Raw genomic sequence first — 27,379 nt, forward strand, 5'->3', positions numbered from 1 at the left:
AGAGAGTGCAGAACAGATTCACAAGAATGGTCCCAGGGATAAGAAACTGCAACTATGAGGATAGATTGGACAGCTTGGGACTGTTCTCGTTTGTTGAAGAAGGCTAAGAGGGGATTTGATAGAGTTGTTCAAAATCATGAGGGGGCTGGACAGAGTAAATAGGTAGAAGCTGTCCCTGCTTGTAACAGGATCAAGAACCAGAGGGCACAGAGAAAAAGCCTTTCAAACAACGCGTGGTTCGGGTCTGGAATGCACTGCCAGGAAGAGTGATGGAGGCAGGTTCAATCGAGGCATTCAAAAGGGAATTAGATGATTATTTGAATAGAAATAATGTGCAAAGGCGTGGGGAAAAGGCAGAACAATGACACTAGGTCACAATGCGCATTCGGAGAGCCGGTGCAGACACGATGGGCCGAATGGCCTCCTTCCGTGACGGTACAATTCTGTGATTCTGTGGACTTTACATGAAAAGGGGCGGTCAGATGAATGGGTCAGCTGTAACCTTTTAATGTTCCTTCCCTGAGGACAAGCTATGTTTGCGCATTCATTGATGTCCATTATGCAGCAATCGACTTGCACCAAACAGGACAGCAGTCCAGGGAGTTTAAAGAGGACGGTCTTGGTCTCAGATTTTGCAATCAATGGCAAAGCAAAAGCCTTTGACCCCCAAAAAGCTGGGAGATCTAGTAACCTCTTTGAAGAGTAATTCGTCACTTCGACGTGCAATTGATTGTCGCTCTGTTTTGTGAAGCTGCAGTGATGGCATCATGCCACTCAAGCAACGAATCACGTTAAAGGATTTCACAGCCAACCAGTCCGGAAGTGAAACGCACTAATAAAGCATTTTTTAAACATTTTGTACAGAGTGAATAAAGATTAGGTTATACACATGGGGTTAAGATAAAAACTAAACAACATGAAAAAAAAATTTTTTTAAATCAACAACTGAACATAAGTGAGAAATTTAACATTACAGATTTTTTCGGGGCTGGATCGGTTTTTCGGGAGTTAATGCACAGGTTGTCATTTAAAAAAAACATTTACATGTCACTGAAAAGGGTTTAACTTCATGTAGGTTTTCTCAAAGATTTATGAGAACGGAAAAGTGGAAGTTCTCGCCAGGTTAATTCATTTCGCTAACTGTTAGTTCTGGGAGGGGGAGGATTGGGAAAATGTCCATAGTGCCATTGTGCAGTCTGTGGTGGAGCAGTGAATGACAGGTCACAACTTTAGGGCTTACACATCTTTCTGCGCTTGTGCTAAATCCTGGAGTCGGTTAGATTCAGAGGAATGATAACGCCGAGTGTTAATTATCAAAGCCCCTCCAAATTCCAGGCCCTTGAATTTCCTCCGTAGTTGCACTCACATGAGTACCGAGACGCAAACTGATTATGTAAGTTAGATCACGGAAATTTGAACTTAAATAAGCTAGATACATAACTACAGTATACACAAAAACTCTTGACCCTTTACGATCATCTATCAATCCCTCCAACCAAAAGCATCGCTAAGCAGAACACTGGCCTTGACCCCACGTAAGAAGACTCAGAACGGTTTCCTGAAATTCCGCTTGCTTCGAGACTCTTGAGAAATTATGACCTGATTTCAGGTGTGGGAGTCAATAAAGCCATTTTATTCCAATTTTTAATTCCTTTTAACTTATCCTCACTGAGAGCTGCCCAATTTCTGTTTCTTTTAATGCGTTTTTATAGCATAAATCACGTTAAAAAGTGAAAGGGATCCGTGATCGTAGATTCCTAAAAATGTTCTGTCCAATATCCATGAATGAATTGAAACGTTAGCTTCTACATTTCAAGTAGTATATTATGTTATTTTTGTGATTCCCTTTGGGGAATTTATTTCCACTAATTTATCTCCAGTTTTATGCTGATAATAGTCTGGTGAGATTGGCAGGGAATTCGAACAGAAATTAACATTGGTTGCATGAGCACAGTAATGGGCAGCTTTACAAGGCTGACTTTGGGTTGCACTCAGTAAAAATTGCATGTCTTTGAATCTTCCCAATTTTAAAGTGTCAATGAAGTGTCAGGTAGGGTGAAAGGGTGACATTGAGGTTCAAGCTTATAGGAAATAAGGAGGGTTTTAATATTTCGTATTTGCTGAGTGGATGTGTTGTGTTGATGTTTCTTTGCAGGGTTGCTTCTTGTTTTAATCAGTAGTCTAACTTTTTGTGTGGCGGAGGTCCTGATTATATACGTGACCTTAGAATTTTTATATATGGGGTTTGAATTTTCTGTGTGATATGGGCTTACTTTATTCCATTGGACAGCAGATTTTTTTACCCCGGCTCCAGGAGGTTGGACATCCTTTTTTAAGTTGACTCAACCGTGTTGTTGCATTTATATTGAGGGATGATAGGTGACTTATTATTTAAATGGAGAGAAACTTCAGAATACTTCAGTGCAGAGAGACCTGAGTGTTCTCGTGCATGAATCGCTGAAAAGCAGGTACAGCAGGTAATAAGGAAGGCAAATGGAATTTTGGCATTTAATGCTAAAGGAAGAGAGTATAAAAATAGGGAAGTGCTGTTGCAACTGGACAAGGCATTGGTGAGACCACACCTGGGGTACTGTGCACAGTTTTGGTCCCCTTACTTGAGGAAGGATGTAGTTGCATTGGAGGAGGTTCACTAGATTGATTCCAGAGATGTAGGGCTTGTCTTATGAGGAGAGATTGAGCAATTTAGGCCTATACTCGCTAGAGTTTAGAAGGATGTGATGAGATCTAATTGAGGTATATAAGATGCTAAAGGGGAAAGACAAAGCAGATGTGGAGCAGATGTTTCCCCTTGTGGGGCATTCTAGAATGAGAGGCCATAGTTTTAGGCTAAGGGGTGGTAGATTCAAATCAGAGATGAGGAGGAATTGCTTTTCTCAAAGGGTCGTGAATCTGTGGAATTCTCTACCTTAGAGTGAAGTGGATGCCGGGACACTGAATAAATTTAAGGAGGAGATAGACAGATTTTTAATTCGTAATGATTTGGAAGGTTATGGGGAGAGGGCGGAAAATTGGAGCTGAGGCTGAAATGAGATCAGCCATGATCGTATTGAATGGCTGGGCAGGCTCGAGGGTCTGAATTGCCTACTCCTGCTCCTATTTCTTATGTTATTATGATAACAATAACCAAGACAATTGAGCATACATTTTGTTTCCACTCTGTTGCAACAAAGTGACCTAAATAATTGACGATTCGCTAAAAGCCGGGTAGCACAAGATTATATTTCCTTTCTTAACCTGAGATAATTATCTCCATGCAATAGTCATAAACAAGTTTGAAGGCTCCTGAAGTGTCATACAAACCACATATATTAAAGTTGAAACTGCAGCTGCTTCCCGTTTTGATGGATTGCAGTTTATTAAAACAGTAAAGGGAATTATATTCTGACATTTAACACTTTTGCCACTGGAAGAGCAGTTAAAATTAAAGTTTATTCTGGTAACCTCAAATGGGAACATTTGCTTTATCATAAAACCTCTTGAGAAGGAGCTGCTGTGCAGTTTGTTATTATTCATTCTTGGGAGAGCTCTTTGCTAGTAAAGTCAGCATGACTTACACATGGCTCGTTTCCTGAGAATGTGATGGTATGTCTTTTTGAACCACTAGAATTCTTTGCAGCAGTTTGTTACAACTGAGTAATTTGCTAGGATATTTTAGAGTGCAGTTAAGAGGCGACCATAATGTTGTGGAACTGGAATCATAAATAGGCCAGAATAGATAATGACAGCTTGGTTTTTACAACATTCCAACAGTTTCATGGACACTGGTGCTGAAATCAGTTTAGATTTTATTCATCCACTCCTCCCATGGTTCGTAATCCAGTGGGTAACTCTCCATCAAAACAGAACCATATGGAAAGACAGGTCCCAAGTTCAATGCTTAGAGTTAACTTACCTCAAACAAAATAGGTACTAGAATTGACCTCAGTGCCTTTGGACTTGGATGTGATACTACCTTTTCATTGATTTAAGGGAAATTACACAAGGAACGGATCCACAGTTTGGTTTTAATGAAATACATGCTTCCAAATATTAATCACAAAGGGAAATCTTTCATTCTACCACATAAAGGCTTCAGCAATAACAAGATTAGAATGGTAGCTCCCCCCACAATTCAATAGTCTATTGATATTCAGCATTTATATTAAGACTTTATAAATTACAACCCAACAAAGGTAGTGGAAGTTGATCCATGCCTGTGGAAACATCCCCTAGATGAGTCAACTCTTAAAGGAGAGGGGAGAAAATTGATAGGGTATTCCACTGAATGTGCTTAAAGCATAGAAACTACCTTGAAAATTGTACCTATCTTTATGATGTTATTTTGTATGCTACATAAATTGAGTTGTTCACAGTGTTGAAAGGGGCATGGGATCTATTCTTATATAAAGTACATTTATGGGTTATAAAATGAAAACTCTGATGAAGGGTCATATGCTCTTGAAATGTCAATTGTATCCCACTCTGCAGATGCTGTCAGACCTGCTGAGTTTTTCCAAGTATTTTTGTTTTAGTTCCAATTTTTCTCCACTCTATCCCTGTAGCTTTGCAAGTTTAGCAGTGAACATTCTTCAATCTGATTAGTTGACGAGCCTTGCTGTAACTTTCCCTGCTCACACATGCTACAGATTGCTTGTGGAAGATGCTGTGCTGGATGAGACTCTTGGTGACAGCAAGTTGGCACTCAAAAGCTTGCAAAAAGATCTGTGTGAAGCTGTAAGCATAGCAAATGGTGAGTACCATTCCTTGTCCATTGACTACAAAATCCAGATAATAAATGTAATCAAGGTGGATTGTTTTCTTTTATTCTTGGATGTCAAGGCAATAAACATGGATTAGTTATATTCAGGGCAAAAGTCAATTTTTCCACAAACATCAGATACAGGTGCTTTTGAAAACTGATCAATTGGTCAAATAAAGGGCTTACATAAACAATTTTATAACCCATAAATGTACTTTGTATAAGAATAGATCCCACGCACCTTTCAACACTGTGAACAACTCCATTTATATAACATACAAAGTAACATCATACAGATAGGTACAATTTTCGAAGTAGTTTCTGGGCTCTAAGCACATTCACAGGTGCTTTTGAAAACTGACCAATTTGTCAAATAAAGGGCTTACATAAACAATTTTATAACCCATAAATGTACTTTATATAAGAATAGATCCCATGCCCCTTTCAACACTGTGAACAACTCAATTTATGTAGCATACAAAATAACATCATAAAGATAGGTACAATTTTCAAGGTAGTTTCTATGCTTTAAGCACCTTCAGTGGAATACCCTGTCAATTTTCTCCCCTCTCCTTTAAGAGTTGACTCATCTAGGGGATGTTTCCACAGGCATGGATCAACTTCCACTACCTTTGTTGGGTTGTAATTTATAAAGTCTTAATATAAATGCTGAATATCAATAGACTATTGAATTGTGGGGGGAGCTACCATTCTAATCTTGTTATTGCTGAAGCCTTTATGTGGTAGAATGAAAGATTTCCCTTTGTGATTAATATTTGGAAGCATGTATTTCATTAAAACCAAACTGTGGATCCGTTCCTTGTGTAATTTCCCTTAAATCAATGAAAAGGTAGTATCTGATGAAGGGTCACATGGACTCAAAACGTCAACTGTATCCCTCTCTGCAGATGCTGTCAGACCTGCTGAGTTTTTCCAGGTATTTTTGATTTTGTTCTAGATTTCCAGCATCTGCAATATTTTGCTTTTATGAAAAATTTAAACTGATTGGATTGCTCTATGGAGAGCCGGCACACACTGAAGAGGCCTAACTGTCTCAGTTAGTGCCATAATTGAGACATAGCAAGGCTTGTGGAAGGGCAAAGCAACTTGGTTCAGCAACGCCTGGATTTTCATGTTTATCTGCACATATGCAGACTCCAGAAGTTTCTGTTCAATTTACTCCACAATAGCAGGAACTGCTGTGAGCTTCACCATCAATCTTCATGTAATATTCAGTCCAGTGTCTACAGCCAGCCTGCATTATGTTAAAAATGTTTGGCTAACATCTCAGAGAATGTAGTGAAGTTTGCCACAGAGAAAACGAGACATAAATGTCACCCGCAATGGTTATTGATGGGATTGTGCTGGGCAGGCAGTGTGTGTCTGCAGAGTAACACCTGTGACACACACACTTTGCTTTGTCAAGGGCAGGGTTATTCTTCACAGAATCTGGCAGGAATTTCCAGCCCTGTTGGCGTCAGGCATCATGGCAGGTGGGGGAGGAACAATATGGTGAGAAGGCCAAAAATCAGTTTTATGTCATCATGAAACCAGTTTGCGATCATCCATTCCACCCGTCAATGATGGGCCATATTTCACGTCACTGGACATCAGGAATGTAATTTCAATACATTTGCATCTAATTATAAACCCCACTCACTGGAAACATCCCCCCACTTCAAATTTACTGCCCACGTAGGTGGGACTTCAGAATGGCATGCTTCATGACTGCCTTTAAAAAGCGTGCACCTGGCGACCTGAACTGCTGCCCATTGGATATCAAGGGTGAGGCACTGCGCATTCGCAGGGGGCACAGGCAAGTTGTTTTGTCCTGGCTGCCTTTCAATGCAGTGCCAGGGCAAGTGCTCCAGTGCGAGCAAGACTTGGGGGGGGAATAGGGTGAGGGATGGGGTTTGGTGCAAAGCAGCACAGGCAGGCCGCAGGAAAGAATCAAGTACGTGCCAGGGGAGTGGGGGGAAATAAAGGAAGGAAGTGGCCATGCACTTGAGAAAGCTTGTCAAAAGTGAGCATTCTTCTGCAGCTGAGAGCATTCAGCACCTCCACCAGTGATTGTGTCATGTCCACCTTTCACAAGAGGATACTACAATATTCCCAGTTGGCCAATTACTCTGCTGCTCCATTGATATGTTTCGTGTTGAGCCTCTGAAGCTTCTCTGCCCACTAAAGCAGCACAAAATCATGAAGGTACCACCAAATGCTCCGAAGCTTTTCACCCCTCGGGTGCAGACTGCAAATTAATGTATGTTTTAGGGAGCAGGAAAGTAATTGGCTGACTGGGAATATTGTAGCATCCCCTTGCAAAAGGTGGACATGACGCAACCACTGGTGGAGGTGCTCACATCCCAATGCAGTGCCTTTATTAAAATTTGGACCAACATCCATTATGGCTCAAGCCAACAGTGCAGCCTTGCAGTGCAGGCTAGTGGAATGCCTGCACCTGAGTTGAGAGTACAGCATGCAGTCCAGTAGCTGAAGCTGCCACCAATTTGTCAAGTGGAGTGGGCGGGGTTTGGTGTCGTTTTGGGAAGCTATGAAGAGCACTATACACTGGCCACCCAAGTGCTGGCCAGCACTCTCCTGCATGCGAGAAGGGGCCTTCAGATTTAACCATGAAAGGTTATTTAGTACACCCCATCCATGCTAACCCATGCATCCCTCTCTTTGATCCTGCATGATCATGGAGCCTGGTGATTTAGCAGTATGCCTCCTCGTTTACAGAAACCAGAAAAGAAGAAGAAGAGAGCAGAGGAGATGCCTGGCTCAGCGAAGGGGGATCAAGATGAAGGGGCAGCAGGGTCTGCTGCACACACACTCGTAGGTGCCTCGCTAGACACAGGGTCTATAGATGGCGCCTGTCATTCCTGCAGATGGCTGAAAACCAGTGTCACCAAAGATGGCACTTGTCTTGGGAACTGATTGGTCACATGCGCCACCTGCTGCAGGATTTGGCATCACGGCGATATGGAGGGCGTCCACTGTCAGTGACCATGATTTTTATACCAGTGGCTCCATCCAGGGCTCCAGAGGTGACCTGAGCAGGATCTTGCAAGCCTCCACACACAAGTGTATCCAGGAGATCACGGAAGCGATCTTCGCAAAGGCACAGAACTCTATGCATTTTGCCCTGGGTCAGGAAATCCAGGATGCCAGAGCACTGGGGTTTGCACTGATCTCATGTTTCCCACAGGTGCAGGGTGCCATCCACTGCACTCATGTGATGCTTTGATCTCTGTGGCAACAAGCAGTCAACTACGTCAAAAGTAAATGCTTCCACTCGCTCAATGCTCAGCTGGTGCATGACCACCACAAACACATCCTGCAGATCTGCGCACATTTCCCAGGGACCATCCAGGACTCCTACATCCTTAGCAGGTCTCAGATCCCTGACATCTTCCAGGGTCCAGAGAGGCTGCAGGGTTGGTTCCTCCAGGGCAAAGGCTACCCACAGATGATGTGGCTGATGATGCCCGTGCGGTGGCCCAGACTGCAGCAGAGCAACAGTACAATGAGGATTATGCCACGGCCCGGACTTTGGTGGAGCAAACGATTGGGATTTTGAAAATGAGGTTCCAGTGCCTCGACAGGTCTGGTGGAGCACTGCAATACAGCCCCAAGGTGGCTCCACAACCTGGCACTGCAACAGGGAAGGGACCTGGTTGAGGAGGAAATGGAGGAGTTACACATATCCTCCAGTGAGGAGGACATCAAAGGGGATGATGGTGATGAGGTCCTTAAAGGTAGGGATGCCAGTGATGAGACCTTCGCACTGGCCAGATGAGGCAAGCGCACAAGGGAGGCCCTCACTGCTGCAAATTCATGGAAGATGATGGTGAGATGCAATGAGGACATCCTCACTTTGCATCTGTGAGTGTTTGACTCCTGTGTGGCTGATGGCAGCACATATATCCTCAGTACTCAGGCCTATGTCATGGAGACATAGCGGAGGCCCTAATAGTCACTAGTTTCCAGGAGGATGATGATGACATGCAGTGCAGACACTCCATAGAACTTCACACTGCCTCTGTGAATGTCTTACTCCTGTCTGGGTGAGGGCAGCTCACTTGCACTCTGTGATCAAGGTCATATAATGGAGATGCAGCCATGAAACTTTAAATGTACCTGATCCTTTGGCAGCCTTCAGCACCTGACCCTTTCAGGAGCACAGTGACACCAGTCACAGATGCTGAAGAGATAGGAGCCAGCCCCACCTCAAAGGTGCTGAGAGCACACAGAGAATGATGGAAATCTGTCATGCCTGCGCACAACATTCTGGCAGCAATGACAAGCATCATTGAGGGGCAGGCATCATTAATGTGGCCAGTGAGTGTTAAGTCAGACCATCACTTTTGTCTGAAGGTTACACACTGCACAGGAAAGAGGCCCTGAACTGAGACACCTGCCTTTATCTTGTGCAGGAACTAAGGTTTCACATCTGAGTGACACGAACGTGAACAATGAACAAGGAGCCATGGGTGAGGAGGAATTCCTGGGAGCTTATTTACAATAGTGAACATTAGTACAAATGATTAACACCTGCACCAGGCTGTGCAACTATACTTTCCTAACCCTGCTGCTATGTCTTGGTGGCAGCTCCAGCAACTGTGAGATAACCGAGTCCAGCGGCTCCTCACCTAACTCAGACTCAGCAGATTTCTGGCCTCCAGCAGTCCTCTGACTGCCAGGACACTGGGAGGTCCCTGCGGCTGCCTGCTGTGGATCAGATAGTATGGATTAGCTTGCCAGATTGTGACCGCAAAGCTATTCTAGAACAAAGTCCCACTGAGGTGTGTGCCTCTGGTCTGGTGGAAAATGTGAGTGATTGTTGTGATGTGTCTTCAATTAGGATGTCATCAGATTCTTCTTCTGAGGTGCTTTCGGGGCTTGAGTTGAGAACCTGGACCGTGGTCCCCTTAGCTGCTTCCCAGGTGTGCCTGCGAAAGCAAGAAGAGATAATTAGGGCAAGGCAGGGGACTGAGGAACAGGGCAATTGGCCCACAGCATATTTGTCTGATGGAAGTTGCACTGCTGGGTTCTCACTTGGTTGAGCATTGCCAACCTTACCATCTGCACAGGAAAAGTCCAGACCATCACCAGCCAACCGGATGACTCTATTTTCAAAATTCTTGAGGACTTTGATGTCAGGCAGTCCTCCACCAGTCTGCAGCCTTTCCCTTTTGTTGTGTGCCAGCTTGTCCTGCATGAATACAGGAAAGAGTGTAACAGGATGCCTGCCAGGCCAGATGATAAGGATGCTTGGCATGTGTAGGTGATGAGTGGTGCTATGGATGGGATGAGGACATGATCCACAGGGCAAATGAAGGTGTGTGTGAGAGAGTGAATGGTCATGTCCCTTGAACTGGCAGTAAGTGAGATCCCTGTGGATGTGTGTTGGGTTTGTGATTTGAGAGTGATGAGAAGAGTGACTTAGCCTGGTGGAATGGAGGAAATCATCCATCCTCTTTCAGCACAGTGTGGCTGTCCAATTTGGTAGGGTATTGGCACAAACCACCACTGCCACTACTTCCCATGCTGGATTGGTGACCTTGCTTGCTGGTCCTTGCCCACGGCAGGGGTAGAGGACTTATGGCAGGCCTCCATAGTGTCCAGTATGCGCCCAAGTGAGGTGTTGCTAAAGTTGGGGGCTGCATGTTTCCTCCCTTTGGCAATGATGACTTTCCAGCAGCTTCTGATGCCTTAAAGAGAGCAAGCTCTGTGCAGGGGCACCCTTTAAATTTGGCGCCGGATTACTGAAGGCCTGTTGTGATGATGGGCTGGGCAAATCAGAGGCTGCCCCACCAGCGATCCAGAGCATTTCCCAGGAATGTATTATTAATGAGGTGTGACACACCAGGATTGGGACAAAATGGCATGAAAAGCCACTATTGTGTCCAGTGGGTAAAATGTCCTTTTTCCCACCTATGACCACACTTTGTGCGAATCTGGGACAATTCCACCCTCTGTCTATTTCAGAGCAACTGAGATATACCAGGAGAGATCAGTCCTAAACTCTTGAGTTAATTCAATTGAGCATCATAGCAGTGAGATACAAATCTGTGAAGACAAAGGCACATTCCATATAGAATGCCTACAGTTCAGTTTGCAGACTCAAGAATTGAAAAATTCTTATTTTGGCTTCAGAAAATTGTTTTGAGTATGGCTGAAAGTTCAGTACTCTATTGCTATTTATTTGATGGTTTATTTTGCTTGTGTATAAAGTTTGAACTCAAAATAAGCACTACTATTTCAGCCTGAATTATATAATCTGACGCTGTAGTATTTTTCAATTCATCAAGGAGATTACGAATACACTTAGGGTACTATGCTACTTCCAATGTATACTCCAATAAGTGAAGTTAGATTGCTAATCTTGAAGCACACAATGCTATTCACCATACACATAAATTAGCCAGGAATGTAACAAGTTTAAATAATCACCAAAATATTGTTGCACACCCTTCTAGGTTAGAAACATACTTCATGGAATTTATATCTCTTACTCTATGGTTCTGAGTGACAGGAAACAGCAACTTCATTTCCTGACCTACAATTCTTCAGTTGCACAATCTCACATGTTACTGGTTTCAATTGCACAATCTCTCATGCTAGCTATCATATTCAGTGAATGACCCGAGAAAGAATGACATGGTTTGATTTAGTTGCAACACAAATGTTGCAACATAGCAGTACATTTTTCATTCAGCCAAAATATTTAGGTGGGAACAGGATCAGAATTGGCCATGACACCACCCATGATGGAGATGCAATTTGATATTCACCATGTACTTTCAGTCATGAAGAATGGCCACTTAGGTAAGGTCATGTTGTGGAACCTTATTCCTACATGTCAGCCTTCCCTTTGGAGGAGAGAAGAGATTTTCAATGACTCGTAGCTTTTCTTATGGTAAATAAAGACAACATGTCTGCTATATGAATTAATTTATTAGCCCACTTATTGGTATATGGGTTTGGTGTGCATATTGACAATGCAATTAATGTTCTAGCATAATATCACACAACCATTTCTTGCTTAGCACCTACTTTGTAAAATTTATCCAGTTGCAGCTAGAGTTTTGCTACCTTGATTCCTGATGTCCAATTTTTCAGTCATATGTGGCTAAATATTCTGTTGCCCCATGATTTGGCCATGGGGTCATTATATGTGACCTGCCCACACAATTGGAGGCAGGCAGCTCTTCATTACTATGATTGTAACATGGGGCTGAGCTGGTTTCTCTATTCTGCTGGTTGCCTCTGCACTCAACAGGACAGTGTTCAGCTGAGTGCATGTGGTGCAGGCAGCATTCTGCTCTTAAAGGCATGATGTCCCTATTAAAGAGAAGCTGCACTGAATAATATTGCTGGAACTTAAACAATAAAAAATGGAGCATAGATAGAGTTCCATATCAATGGATGCAGTGCTGGACACATTACTGGTCAAGGCGGGCAGGCGGAGAGTTGTCATGATTTCACAAGGGGTCAGGGGTCCCCTAATGACCATCCTAAGAAGGGAGTCAGAGCAGGTGACCAAGAAGATCAACTACCAAGACTGGACCTGAGGAACTGGCAGTGGTGCCCCAAGAGGTTGAATGACCTCACACAAATGATCAAGGTCAGTGAATGCACGGTACCACGGTACCAACCTCTCAAGCTGCTCAATCCACCGCATGTTCATCACTCACTGAGCAGCATTCCCTGGCATTCAGATACTCCACCAACTTCACACTCTTGCTAATGCAGCCAGCCTCACACTAACATCTCAATACCTCCACATAACTGCCAGCTTTTTGATTATCGCATGCACATCGTCCAAACATAGCACTACACAATCAACGACGTTCTGCCTCCTCTCTTGTGAGATATGGCACACAATAGAAAGGACCAGAGCAGAACCTGTGGGGAATAAGGAAGCCTGCGTCTCAAATGCTAAGGAGTAGATTGTTATCGGATCATGGGTGCTGGATATGGTGGGGCCCCTGGCATCTAGCATCACTAGGAATGATGGGATGTTTCTGCCTTATGCCCCTTCTCCATACCCAGCACACCCGCATCCTGCATCTGACATGATGAATAAACTACTGATGATGTGGCAATGGGCCACTGCTTCCTACTCCACCACCCTTTCCTCACAACAACCTTCGCTTTCTGAATTCATGCTTTTGATGGCCAAGATCTGTCACCTACTCACCCACAGACACACAAATACAAAAAGCCCAAGGAGGAAGAGAGAGGGAAAACCAACCGTACAGTCCTAATGGAGAGGCCCCATCCTTGACCTGACACCTGAGGCCACCGGCTCAGATATTAATGCTGCACACCAATGGGATCATAGAGTTGGGATCATCGTGTGGTGAATCATCTGACCATGAATGTTGCAGCTAGGTCAGGGGAAAGGGTGGTTTATTTAGCTCACCAGAAGATGAGTTCAGAGATGGGACCTGTTGCAGAGGACTTAGATAGGTATTTCAATAGGGCAAGCAATCAGAGTGCTGATATGCATGCACGCAATGCTCCTGGGTCCATTGGCTGGCCTGTCAGACAGCTTCCAGTCACTTCCAGGAGCATGACAGAGTCTGACTCCAACTTGACTTGGGGAATCAGGCACAACTTGCCCTCTACACAGCCTCAAATCCATCTCCCTGTCATGCTGTGTGTCCAGAGACACTGCCATAACTAGTACATCCTTTGCATGGAATGGACACCTACTCCTTCTCCATCCCAGTGGGGATGCAACAACACTTTCTGGCAATCCAGAAACTCACCGCAACTCACCACAACACCTCCAAAATAACTCCAGAGAACTACAGTCAGTTTGCAATAGTAGAGGAGGAGGAGACTCCAAAATATGCCCATCCTCAATGATGGAGGAGCCCAGCTCACCAGTTCAAAAGATAAGGCTGAATCATTTCCTACAATCTTCAGTCAGAAGTCCTCAGTGGATGATCCATCTTGGCCTCCTCCGGAGGTCTGCAGCATCACAGATGCCGGTCTTCAGCCAATTGTATTCACTCCATGTGAAATCAAGAAACATCTGAAGGCACTGGATACGCAAAGGCTATGGGCCCTGACAATATTCCGGCAATAGTACTGAAGATTTGTGCTCCAGTACTTGCCACGCCCCTAGCGAAGTTGTTCCAGCACAGCTACACCACTGGCATCTCCTGGCTATTGCCCAGATATGTCATGTACACAAAAAGCAGGTCAAATCCAACACGGCCAATTACCGCCCCATCAGTCTACTCTCCATCATCGGTAAAGTAATGCAAGGGGTCATCAACAGTGCTATCAAACAGCACTTGCTTAGCAATAACCTGCTCACTGATGCCCAGCTTGGGCTCCACCTTGGCCAGTCAGCTCCTGGCCGCATTATAGACTAGGTTCAAACATGGACAAAAGAGCTGAACTCCCGAGGTGAGGTGAGAGTTACTGCCCTTAACATCAAGGCCACATTTGACAGAGTGTGTCATCATGGAGCCCAAGCAAAACTGGAGCCAATGCAACTGGGGGAAAACTCTTGCCTGGTTGGAGTCATGTCTATCACAAAGGAAGATGGCTGTGTTGTTGGAGGTCAGTCATCTCAGCTTCAGGACATCACCGAAGGAGCCCTTCAGGGTAGCGGTCTCGGCCCAATCATCTTCAGCTGCTTCATCAATGACCTTTTTCCCAATCTTAAGGTCAGAAGTGGGGATATTCACTGATGATTGCACAATGTTCAGCACCATTCGCGACTCCTCAGATCCCAAAATAGTCCATGTACAAATGCAGCAAGACCTGGACAAGAGAAGGACAGAGTCTAGGAATCCTGCGACAAGTAACCCACCTCCTGATTCCCTAAAGCCTGTTCTCCACCTACAAGCCACAAGTCAGGAATGTGATGGAATATTCCCCACTTGCCTAGATGAGTGCAGCTTGAACAACACTCAAGAAGCTTGATACCGTCCAGGAAAAAGCAGTCCTCTGCATTAGCACCACATCCACAAACATTCACTCTCTCCACCATCGAAGCACAGTAGCAGCAGTGTCTACCATCTACAAGATGCATTGCAGGAATTCACCAAGGCTCCTTTGACAGCGCCTTCCAAACCCACAACCAGTTCCATCAAGAAGGACAAGGGCAGCAGATAGATGGGACCACTACCACTTGGAAGTTCCCCTCCAAGTCACTCAACATCCTGACTTGGAAATATATCGCCATTCCTTCACTGTCACTGGGTCAAAATCCTGGAACTCCCTCCCTAACAGCACTCTGGGCGTCCCTACACCACATGAACTGCAGTGGTTCAAGAAGGAAGCTCACCACCACCTTCTAAAGGGCAATTAGGGATGGGCAATAAATGTTGGCCCAGCCAGCAAAGCCCAATTCCCATGAATGAATATTTTTTCAAATCGTTCAAAATGACCTTACCTGCAATATAGCCACCTGGCCATTTAAAGAATGCTAGTGCATCTCACAGCTTAATGTTTGTCATTTGCAAAGTAATGCACAAGTTCATTGCCTGGACCTGCATGGATCAAATTATCAGCTGAGCTGTGTAACATTGGAACAGCCTTCCAAACTGGATGTCATTCTCAAGAGGACGCCTCATGTATGAAGTATCTGGCAGGGCAGGTCAGCTCAGCAAAGTGACACTAGGTTCCCATCATCTACTGGCTCTCACAATACCAACTTCAACCAATTGTTGACAGTACAAGTTGTTCCAATACATATATCAAAGCATGCAAGTCATACATTAATGATTCAAAAGGTTTATGAGTAACCTTGGGTACAAAGATTGGGTAAACGTTAATTTAATCAACATCTCTCTGTGATTGGGAAACCTGGGTATGGGGTTGACAATAGTAAATAGAAAATGGAACTATAACAAAATCAGCAGTTTTTGGCAGGCAGGTGAAGTGCACCCACGTGACAAGGAGCCACTAAAATGCAGTGGGGCAATCTTCAATTTCCACTTGAGAAAGGAGCAAATCTTTAGGCCCAGGCCTCATGCCAGTGGAGAGCTTCAGGTACAAAACAGCAAAGTTGCTACAGCTTTCCTGTTACAAAAAGGTAGGAAATCGGCCAGTTTCTGAGCTGAGCATGAAGAGTTGGAGAAAATCCAGGAGGCCAATGTACTCACATTGCCAGCCAAGGACCGGAATATTTTGGATACAGGAAGTGCAAGCCTATTCTTCATGGGCTCACAAAAATAAAGGTTAGAAATTTCTTTCATTGCATTTTCAGTGGCCTCCAATGGATAGTTAAAGATTGTTCAACACATATCATGTGGGTGATGCTACACACCTAATTGCTTCACAAAATTGCAACCGGGGTTTTCAGATTGGTGCAGGAACTAACTTCACAAAGTAGGGAAACCTCTGACTGAAAACAGACAAGGCACCTGCTCACCCATTTACAAACCTACCTGAAAATTGAATCAGGCATTAGTGTGCTTCGCTCAATTTCTTTGCGAGAAACAGGCAGCTGAAAACCAATCCCAATATTTACACATGGGCAAACCATAAGCACTTATACACTAACACCAGCAGCACTAATGTTGGAACATGGAACTTATGCAAGTAACAACAGAGTAGCTGTTAGGTAGGCAGTTGAGTCATACCTAGTACAAAGGAAGATGGTTGTCGTTGTTGGAGGTCAATTATCTCAGTTCCAGGACATCATTGCAGGACGTCCTCAGGGTAGTGTCCTGGGATCAATCATCTTCAGCTGCTTCATCAATGACCTTCCTTCCATCATAAGGTCAAAAATGGGGATGTTTGCTGATGATTGTACAACATTCAGCAGCACTCACAACTCCTCAGGTACTGAAGCAGTCCATGTCCAAATACAGCAAGACTTGGACAATATTCAGGCTTGCGCTGATGAGTGGCAAGTAACATTTGTGCTACACAAGTGCCAGGCAATGGCCATCTTCAACAAGAGAGACCTAAACATTGCCCCTTGAGAGTCAATGGCATTACCATCGCTGAATCCTCCAATGTCAACACCCTGTGGGTTACCATTGACCATAAGCTGAACTGGACTAGCCATGTAAATACAGTGACTACAAGAGCACATTAGAGGCCAGGAATCCTGCAGTGAGTAACTCACCTCCTGACTCCTCAAAGTGAGTCCAACTTCTACAAGGCACAAGTCAGGAGTGTGATGGAATACTCCCTGCTTCCCTGGATGAATGCAGCTCGAACTACACTCAAGAAGCTTGACACCATCCAGGACAATGCAGCCCGCTTGATCAGCACTCTATGCATTAACATTTACTCTCTCCACCAACGGCACAAGGTGGCAGCAGCGTGCACCATTTACAAGATACAATGCAGGAACTCACCGAACACCTTCTAAATCCATGACCACCATGATATAGAAGGACAAGGGCAACAGACACATGGGAACACCACACCTTGAATCTCCCCTCCAAGCCACGTACCATCCTGACTTTGAAATACATCACCATTCCTTCACTACTGCTGGGTCAAAATCCTGGACACCCCCTACCCAACAGCACTGTGGGTGTACCTACAACACATGGACTGCAGCAGTTCAAGAAGACAGCTCACCATCATCTTCTCAGGGCCAATTAGAGATGGGCAATATATACTGGCCTAGTCAGTAATGCCCACATTCTATGAATTAATTTTAAAAATGACAACGTACGGGCATAATTTTATGGTCCTCTGTTGGTGGCTTAGCAGGCAATGTTTGGCATGTAAAATTCACCGGACGGCCTGTCCATCGCCCTGGCCTGACCACAATTTTACAAGGTTGTTTAAGGCCTAGGCCAGACCACCCACCTTTGCCACAATTGACTCTCAAGTGCGCAATTAATGACCACTCATGGGCCATTTCCCACCAACCCTCAATTTTGAGGGTAGCAGGAGGAGCTCAGGGACAGAAGGGATGTCAGGCATATCACCCTGCTCAGACCTCAGGTGGGAAGGGGGAAGTACCTCCCTCAACAGCCTGCTTTCCATATCAGGCCCTCCCCACCGCCCCACGCCAGGGTTTGCCCACTGCTCCTCACCCTCCTGGCCTCTCCATTAAGACCTCTACCCATCTCGCCCCAATGCTCCAGGCCTCACCTCCCCTGCCCACCATAAGACAATGTGACTAACTGTCCAGTATTTTAAGGTATTGTCCCTTATTTTGTCTGTTTATCCCATGTCCCTTAAGGAACTCATTTTGTCCTTTATTCCTAGGACAGCCTGTGAGTTACTGAGCCTGGGGATCACCTCTTTGTCTCTCTTTTTTCTTCTCTGAGCATGGGACCATCACTGTCCCCACCCTGTCCTTGTTCTTATGGTAACCAGAAACCCCCACCCCAAGTCCCCAGAGTCAGAGAGTACCTTATTTTATTTCATAAGAGCGGAGGATGCGCGAGTGCCAGGAGGTCTACTCTGCCCCGTCCTCTGCCAGGATCAGCTGGGGCAAAAGTTCTGAACTCCTGGTCGATCAGTGGCAGATGGATCCCCTACCCGAGGAGCCCAGCCTTTTACCTGGAGCCGGACCAGCCTCCTGTACCTGGGGGTCCACCTCCGACCTGCTGAGGAATCCTGGCCGGCGAATGGGCAGGAACTGGAGGCCAAAGGCACCACCCACCTGCGGCACTAGACAGGACTGCTCTGAGTGCTGTCTTACCGGAGTCGAGTTCTGGCCTTTAACCAGCTGATTGCCAACGGTTGTGGAACCGGCTGGTCACTTTAACTCCTCTCCCGGACTTAGTCACAAAAGTCCAGAGAATGCTTGTCGACTTCTTCTGGGACAAAAGGCTGCATTGGATCACTGCTGAGGTTCTGAGTCCCCTGCTTAGAGAGGGCGGTCAGGCAGGCATTGGTGTGCCTACGCACCCAGGTGGCAACTTACCACTTTCAGGCCCTGCAGTGATACCGTTACATCGAGACATCTCCAAGATGGTATGCCATGTATTTTTTTTGCCAGGTGCACGGCCTGAATTATGATGTGCAGCTCTTGTTTGTAGACCAAAAGGGCCTTCGTGTCTCCTTGCAGGTATTGCCCGTCTTTTACCAGGAACTGATCAAAGTCTGGAACATGGTCGCCTCTCAAGGCAGCTCTCCACCATCAAGAGTGGTGGCTGTCATCAGAAAGCCGCTGCTTAGGAATCTGCCCCTCCACCCTTTTCAGTGGCTGGCGGAGTGGAAGGCTGTGGTTGTCAGGATGGCCAGGGTTGGGGGCATGTTGGGTGGCAGAGGAGTGGACTGGATGCTGCCACAGGAGTTGGCGCATTGCGTGTCCATGGACGTATGGCTCTCAGCCAATGCCATTCATGACCTTAGAACAGTCAGACTCAATGTCATCCTGTTTGGGTAGGATTCCACCTTTTCCCCAAGCCCCAAATCCTCCCTCAGAAGCCGGAGCCCCGCAACCTGAGTCACCTTACGGGATTGCACTTCATGTCCTTTAGCACAGCATGGAGGGGTTTCCTGAGTGGGCTGCTGCTGCACACCTTTCACTTCCTTGCCCTCATCCGCCGCCTGGACACACCCTAGTGTGCCTTGTTGCTGTCTAGTGCTGGAGGCTCCCAGCGGGAGTGACTTCCTGGACAAAGTCTCCATGGCAGCCGCCATCCTGCCAGTGTTGACATCAGTGCATTGCAATGCTGGTGCTATCACCTCAGCCTGAAGATGGATGGACTCCTCCATCATGCCTTGCAATCTGAGGAGTGCAGTGGACATCCCTTCCTGTTATTCCCTAGCTTGCCTTTGGAGTTCCAGCAACTGAGACATGACCGAGTCCAGAGGCTCATCATCTGACCCGGGCTCAGCAACATCCTGGCCTCCAGTGGTCGTCAGAGCGCCGGGGACCTGCCTCCGCCTGCTGTGGATCAGAAAGTGCGATGTGCTCACCAGATTGTGATCCCGGGGCTACTCTAAAGCTAGGTCCCATCTAGGTGTGACTGTGCTCTGGTGAAGGGTGTGGGTGAGCACTGTGATGAGTATTCAGGGAGGGTGCCTTCAGATTCCTTGTCAGAGGTTTCCTTGGAGCTCGAATGGAGGCTCTGGGCCATGGACTCCATTGGCTGCTTCCTCGATATGCCTGTGAAAGCAAGGGGAGATAATTAATGCATGACAGTGGCCTGTGAAAGAGGACACATGACTCACGGCATGGTTTTCTGATGTATATTAAACTGCTGGATCCTCACTTGGTAGAGCAGCACCGACCTCACTGTCAGCACAGGAACAGTCCTGGTCATCGCTGGCCAGCTAGATGGCTCTGTTTTCAAATTCTGTGAGAACTTCGAATTCCAGCATCCCTCCACCTGTCTGCGACCTTTCCCTCCTGTTGTGAGTCAGTTTGTCCTGCATAGATAGTGATGGGGAGTGTGTATCAGAACACCTATCGGGCCAGATTATAGGTATGCCTGGCCTGTGTGGGTGGTGAGTGGTCCCATGGACAGCATGAGGACAATGATGGTGTGTGTAAGAGTGAATGGCGATGCTCCTTGCGCTGGTAGTGAGTGAGGGCCCTGTGGGTATGTGATGGGCTTGTGAGTGAGAAAGTTGGGAGTGATGAAGAGTGACTTAACTTGGCGGAATGGAGATCATTCATCATTTTGTGGCACTGGGTGGCAGTCCTCCTCTACAGGGCATTTGTGCTGACCATCGCTGCCACCGCCTCCCAAGCCAGATTGATGACATTGCTACCATTCCTCCGGACAGAGCAGGGATAGAACACATCCTGGGGAGACTCCACGGCATCAAGCACTTGCTCGAGGAACTCGCTGTTGAAGTGTGGGGGCAGGAGGGGGAGGGGGGCTGCAGTCTTTTTTCCGTTGCTTGCCACGTCTGCCAGGCAGTGGTTGTGAGCTGGTGGCGATGAGCACTTTGCTGGCGGCTGCCTTTTAATGATGGCAGCTGGGGTAATGACAAGCAGGCACATGAGAGCTCGCCCACCATGGAAGCTCACCCAACGTGTCTCGCAGGAGTGAATATATAATGAGGTGGGCTTGGGAAAATACGGCGTGAAAACCCACCATTTTCAACGGTGGGGAGGACTCCATTTTACCCGCCCGCTACCACATGAGTGCAATTCTGGGAAAATTCAGCCCAATGTATCTAACTGAGTTGTAAATCAAATAGTGTGATGGGGACCAAGGAAGGAAAGGAAAATCCCAACATCAATCACATGTTTGTGCTTTATTAGTTATCAACTACAACGTATCTCAGTACTTCCAGGCTCCAGGGTGGTTACAAAAACAGATCGGGTTCATCTGTCAATTTCTATATACTGGCCCCATTTTAGAAAGTGCATGGCTATGCACATCAGCTGTGATGAGACTCAGAGAGCAATAGGCTTAGTGATGAAAATTCCACCACTAGGATGAGGTAACAGATGCTGTGGCATGAGATAGAATGGAAAATAGTGAATAAAACAATTGTGCTTAAAGTAGGTTTTCATCAAGTGTGTTTCAGAATTAAAAGTGGCTTTTCTTTTTGCATAAATTACAGGTTGATAAGTTATTCATTGATTTTTAGTATCAGGTCAATATCCCAAAACAAGAAGAAGCAAAAACCTATGAGGGACTATTTAATGCAACCAATAAACTGGTGTGGCTTCCTGTGTTGTACTTCATCATTTACACATTTTTAAAACAAAGGAGTTAGTTATATTTTAATTATATTTAGCTCAATTACCATAACAGTATTGTACAAAAGTACATATTTGGAACTCAGTTCTTCAATAACAAATCATATTTGGTGCAGGATAACAGTATAAATAACTTACTACTGACATTCACTGGAATATGAAATTAATAAAAATAGAATCATAGAAAATTTACAGCACGGAAGGAGGGCATTTGGCCCATTTCCTCCATGTCAGTCGATGAAGAGCTACCCAGTGTAACCGAGACTTCCTGCACTTGTTTTGTAGCCCTACAGGTCATGGCTCTTCAAGTAGACATGCAAATGCTTTTTAAACATGGTGAAGGTTTCTGCCTCTACCACCCTATCAGGCAGAGAGTTCCAGGTCCCTACCAACCACTAGGTGAAAAAATGTTTCCTCATCTCCCTCCTAATCCTTCCACTAATATCTTTAACTCCATGCTCCCTCGTTTTTGATCCTTTTGCTGAGGTAAACAGGTTGTCCCTATTTACTCCAACTAGGCCTCCTATGATTTTAAATATTACTTGCTTATCCCTCAACTGCTATCACTTTTAGGTTAGTACGGTATTATAGTTTGATTTACTTAACAATATAAACATTTGTATTATGTAGATTTAGAACATGATCAAACGTGTAATTTGGTGAAGTATTGACAGAAATTGATAACTGAAATTGGATATAAACTGGAGTCTTACAAACTAGTAATAAATGATACAGAATTCTGGACTCAGATTTCAATGAGTATTAGAATTCTGTGCGCAAAGTTTGAATGCGAATTGGAATTCAATCCACCAAATGTAAAAGGAAATTAAAATTTTACATAGTTTACATGACTAGGGCACTGAAATGTTGTGAGATGTACAGTACCTGAAACAGCAGTTAAATAAGGAGCCAATAAAAGGTAACATATTGGATGGAAATGGGCACTAAAATTCTGCAGTGGTAGTAAAAATTTGAGATGGAAAATGATGTATTGATTCCCTGTCACCTATTTTATACTAGCACACAAATTCCAAGTTACCCAAATCAGGTGCAAATGTAGCCCTGAATTCCATGGAAGGGGTATGAATGGAGAATGAAATTTTATATACTGGCTGTCAACGATGGAATCAAATTATGTGTACTGGATATGAATGAGGCAATTTATTCTATAAGCTGTAGGTGAACAGGCACACAAATTCCAGTGTGCGCGTGGCTGGAGCACTGGAATGGAGTGACATGTGTATATCACACTTTTCAACTCCTTCAGAAACTAATTCACTCACAACGATCCTCAGTGAAATATGAACACCTTTCTGAAGACCCTGTCATAACAACCGAAAGTGATCGGAGATAAAAAATGTTATCAATTCAGAAATATTAATTCACAGAACAGAAATAATCTTTCAGTGAGTAATCAAGTACAGATAAATGCAGTAATTTTATGATATTGAGTCTTGCTGGATCCCCTTGTTGAATTACTTACGAAGAATACAATAATGGTGTTCTTTAAAGAGAAACTATGATTTTTACAAGATACTTTTCAGATTTTTTTCCCCACTATCAGGCACACATGGCGTCTCTGTCTCTCTTACGGTGCTCCTTGTGCTTTGGTGCAGTTTCGTTAACTTTTTCTACTCTGCCTGGATTCCTCTGAGATAGCATCTGAATGTTATCTTTTTTTACTCCTTGTTCCTTGCATTTGGGATTTTGTGTTATTGGCTCAGAGCAGCGAACACATTGCTTCATTCGAATGTTGTTTCCATGAGCTGTAAGAAAAACAGCATGAAATATAAGGTACAGAAGATGGCGGAACACCTCAGATATGTCAGCAACTTTATTGCCTGGATTGGTACTTTGAACCATGTTGACCAGAGGGTTTTGTGTTTGTCAAATTTTTGAATGAATCAATTTTCTAAGAAGTTACACATTTATGTAACAATATTCATAACATCTCTGATCACTCCACAAGTATATTTTGAAATGTAGTCACCATTGTATCATAAGAAACAATCAATTTTCCAACAGCATTGCCTATGGACAGCAATGAGATAATTACAAGTTTATCTGTTTTAGTGATGTTAGCTGAAGCTTAAGTCTCCTTCTAGTTAACTATGGTACAACATGTGGTAACTAATTTGTTATAAAGCCCTAAACAAGTGACTCAATCCTTCTAATGAAGGATAACTGACACAGAATATGAAATTGAAATGGTGTTGCAGGAGAGATGCTGTAAAACCACAATAGTCTGAAAGCATTTTGTGGACCAGAAAATCTTGCCAATGTGCACATTAAGCTACAAACCAGATATCAACACTTCAGGCTTCAAAAGGGAGAAACATTTTTATTTTACATTCAGATGTAGGCTGATAAATGGCAAGTAACATTGATGCCGCACAAATGCCAGGCAATGACCATCCCCAGTAAGAGAAAATATAACCAAATCCCATTCTACAGCATTAGCAGTGTTGAATGCCCTCCCATCAACATCCTGGAGGTTACCATTGACCAGAAATTGAACTGGACCTGCCCTATAAATACTATGGCTATAAGAGCAGGTCAGAAGCTGGCAAATTTGTGGCAAGTAACTCACCTCCTGACTCTGCAAGGCCTGTTCACCATTTACAAGGCACAAATCATGAATAAAATGGAATACTCTTCCCTTGCCTGGATGACTGCAGCTCCATTTTTGCTCAGGAACTTAATATCATCCAGGACAAAGATGTCCACTTGATTGGTTCCCATCCACCACCTTAAACATTCACTTCCTCCAGCATTGATACACATTGGCAGCAGTGTGTACCATTTACATTATGTACTGCAGAAACTCAACAACACCTCCCAAACACACAACTTCTATAAGCCTATCAGGACAAGGGCAGCAGAGACATGAGAACATCATTACCTGAAAGTTCCCCACCAAGCTACACGCCATCCTGAACTAAATTGCTGTTGCTTCGTTGTCGTTGGGTCAAGATCCTGGAACTCCTTTCCTATCAGCACAGTGCATGTACCTACATCAAATAGACTGCAGTGGTTCAAGAAGGCAGCTCACCACCACCTCTCAGACAGACAACAAATGCTGCCCTTGCCAGTGGTGCCCACATCCCATAAAAGGATAAAAAAGTAACCTTTTGTATATTTAAAATAACCTATTATTTAAAAGTTTGTACTATTTGCTTCTAACGTATCTTAAAGCATTAAGGTTTCTATAAATATGAATTGAGGCCAATGTGGTTACTTCTCCTGAGGTTCTCCACTACCAGAACTACTTTTGGTTGATGGTAAAAGTTCGCCAAGTGATGGCTAGTTTGGTTATCCATTTGATAGCTTCCTGAAATGGCAGATGGTGGACAGACCTCAGTGAGCAGGCTGATGTGACGTGTTCCATGCTCTGTGATGCATGGCCACAATTGTACTTATGTCACCCCTCCTAGTCCACTTTCAGAGCCGGTAACTGTATCATCCATGACGAGTGCAAATTCAACTGAGCCCTGAGGGACATCAATACCAGGGGCATCTTGATGACAATTGAAATGTGGTCTCCCTGTGTGGGTTAGTTCATTGAGAACTTGCCAGCTAATGTCATCAAGACGACAAATGAGAGTGGCCTCCCAGTTTGTAAAGCATGAAAGCATCAAGTATGTTCTCTCACTCATCCACTGTAACTTCAGCAGAAGAGCAGCACGGACCCAGGAACAACTTTGTAAATGGCTTCTCACTAGCATTTCCATGGTATTGCAGTGGAAACTTCAGCTACACGTGGGAGAAAACTTTCCCCCACCCGAAACTTATTATGGTAGTGATTGCTTAAGACTTTAACAGTATACTGCTGAAATATAATAGAATATTAATCCTTCTGACTGAGAAATACAGGTAAGAACATAACATACTTGCTTCATCCAGCAACCTTCATAACACTAAAAAGAAATTTTGGAAGTTGCAATAGAGTCAGAAGAAAAATTAAATGTAAAAAGAGCTCTCGAATACTGAATCAGCACTTCCTAATTAAACTGAGACTTTTGAGCTATGGGCCAAAGGTACATGGAGCATATGTTGTTTGTGAGTTGAACTGATGTTGGCTGAAAATGAATTTACAGCTGCAATGACTGACAAACTTGGGATTTGGTTTCCGTTTGTGCTCTCTTCAGAGAAATGCTCACATAAAGCGATTCTTGTTTCATATTTTCAATGAATGCAAAAAATGATTTATTACTGTATTCAGAGTAGGCAGACTTCATTACAAATTGGGGAAACTAAGTTACAGACCAAGACTCCGTGTAGAATACAACTAAAGCTGAAGAGAGCAAAAGGGAAAAAAAATCTGATTCAGGGAGTCATAATTAGTCAATGTCAAGCTTGGCTGTGAAATCCCTGTCGATTTTTAGAGGAAGTGAAGACCATCAGAGATAAGGAGTTTCACAATTAGTGGTTGAGACAGTTCCATGAATCTTCATTTTAATAAAGTGAGGTTACAGGGAGGAGGTACAGTGTGAATGATGACTTATTTTGAACTTAGAAAAAACAAGAGAGGAAATTCAATAGATAAATGACTATTGTAGTATCTTCAAAATAAAGATAGACAAGAAAATGTAGAGAGAAGTTGGAGACAAGAAGGGAAATAAGGATGCACTAACGGATAAGATTGGTCATAAGAGACCCTCTTTCGATATAGCAGAATTTAAATCTTGGAAATAATTGAAAGAAAGTATTCAGTCTTAAAGCGGATATCAATCTTCCTGGAGGCAAAATTTAGTGGTGAAATAATGTTGATAACTAATTCAGTGGATGAAGGTCTAATTATTGACAAAACAGATGAGGTTAGACTTGTTGCATAATTTGCAAACAACATAAAAAAACTGTTTCTAAACAGTTGAAAACAATCATTTCTTTGTTGTTCTGAATGTTCTGTTGTAAACTAATTGGCATAATTATTCACAAGAAACTATGTAGAGTCAAACAGGTCTAGAAAGGACAGTAATGGTGGGAGAGGAAAATTATATGTAACTCAGAGTTAAGGGGTGGGAACAATGAATAAGCAAAAAAATTCAGAACATCTTGAAATAGTCCAAAAGCCATGTCAGACACTTAGGAATCTTTGCCAAGGCTGTAGGGAAAGGGAATTTAAAAACAGACTGTAAAAAAAGGGAAAGGGAACCCTAGGTCTATGTATGAGCCTGCAAAATAATGGTGGGAAAACAAATGCCCAACCTCATAAGAACTTAAGAAATAGGAGGAGTAACCAATTTGGCCCCTCAAACCTGCTCTGCCATTCAACAAGATCATGGTTGATCTGACCGTGGTTTTAATTCCAGTTCCCTGCCTGCCCCAATAATCTTTGGCTGTCTTGTAGATCAAAAATCAGTCTAACTGTGTCTTAAACATATTCAATGGCCCAGTCTTCACTGCTCTCTGGAATACTGAATTCCAAAGATTAACCACCGTCTGGCAGAAGAAATTCCACCTCATCTCCACCTTTAATGGGAGACCCAATGCTTTTAAATTGTGCCCCCTAGTTCTAGGTTCCCCACGAGAGGAAACTTCCTCTCAGCATCTATGATCCTTTCATTCTTCTAAACTCCAATGATTAAAGCCCCAAACTGCTCAAACGTTCCTCGTAAGACTACATCTTCATCCCTTTCATTCCAGGGATAAAGCTAGTCAAATTTCTCTGAACTGTCTCCATTGCATGTATATCCCTCCTTAAATAAGAAAACCAAAAATGTACACAGTACTGTAGGTGTGGGCTCACCAATGCCCTGTTCAGTTGCAGTATCTCCATCTCCCTTGCAATAAAGGCCAACACTGAATTCGCCTTTCTAATTACTTGCTGTACCAGCATGCTAACTTTTGTTTCTTCTTGGACAAGGACATTCAGATCCCCCTGTACAGCAAAATTCTGCAGCTACTCTCCATTTAAATAATATTCTACTGTCTGATGTTAGTGTAACTTGTGGTGATGCTGCTTGAGATACTGAAGAGGTAGTTGCCCTCTGTACCACTCTTTG

At 44.1% G+C, this 27,379-nt stretch overlaps 1 protein-coding gene across 1 annotated transcript in view; it reads right to left on the reverse strand.

Annotated features, from left to right (window-relative positions):
- Window positions 1-20,904: 20,904 nt before the first annotated feature.
- LOC121279590 (immunoglobulin lambda-1 light chain-like) overlaps window positions 20,905-27,379 on the reverse strand; it is a 33,832-nt gene continuing 27,357 nt past the window's right edge. Inside the window, exon 6 of the mRNA XM_041190721.1 lies at window positions 20,905-23,140. Within this exon, the coding sequence (XP_041046655.1) occupies window positions 22,935-23,140 (206 nt within the window). The 3' untranslated portion in view covers window positions 20,905-22,934. The remainder of the gene's footprint in view (window positions 23,141-27,379) is intronic.

The sequence above is a fragment of the Carcharodon carcharias genome, chromosome 7 (assembly GCF_017639515.1).
Source record: "Carcharodon carcharias isolate sCarCar2 chromosome 7, sCarCar2.pri, whole genome shotgun sequence".
In the NCBI taxonomy this organism is placed as follows: Eukaryota; Metazoa; Chordata; class Chondrichthyes; order Lamniformes; family Lamnidae; genus Carcharodon; species Carcharodon carcharias.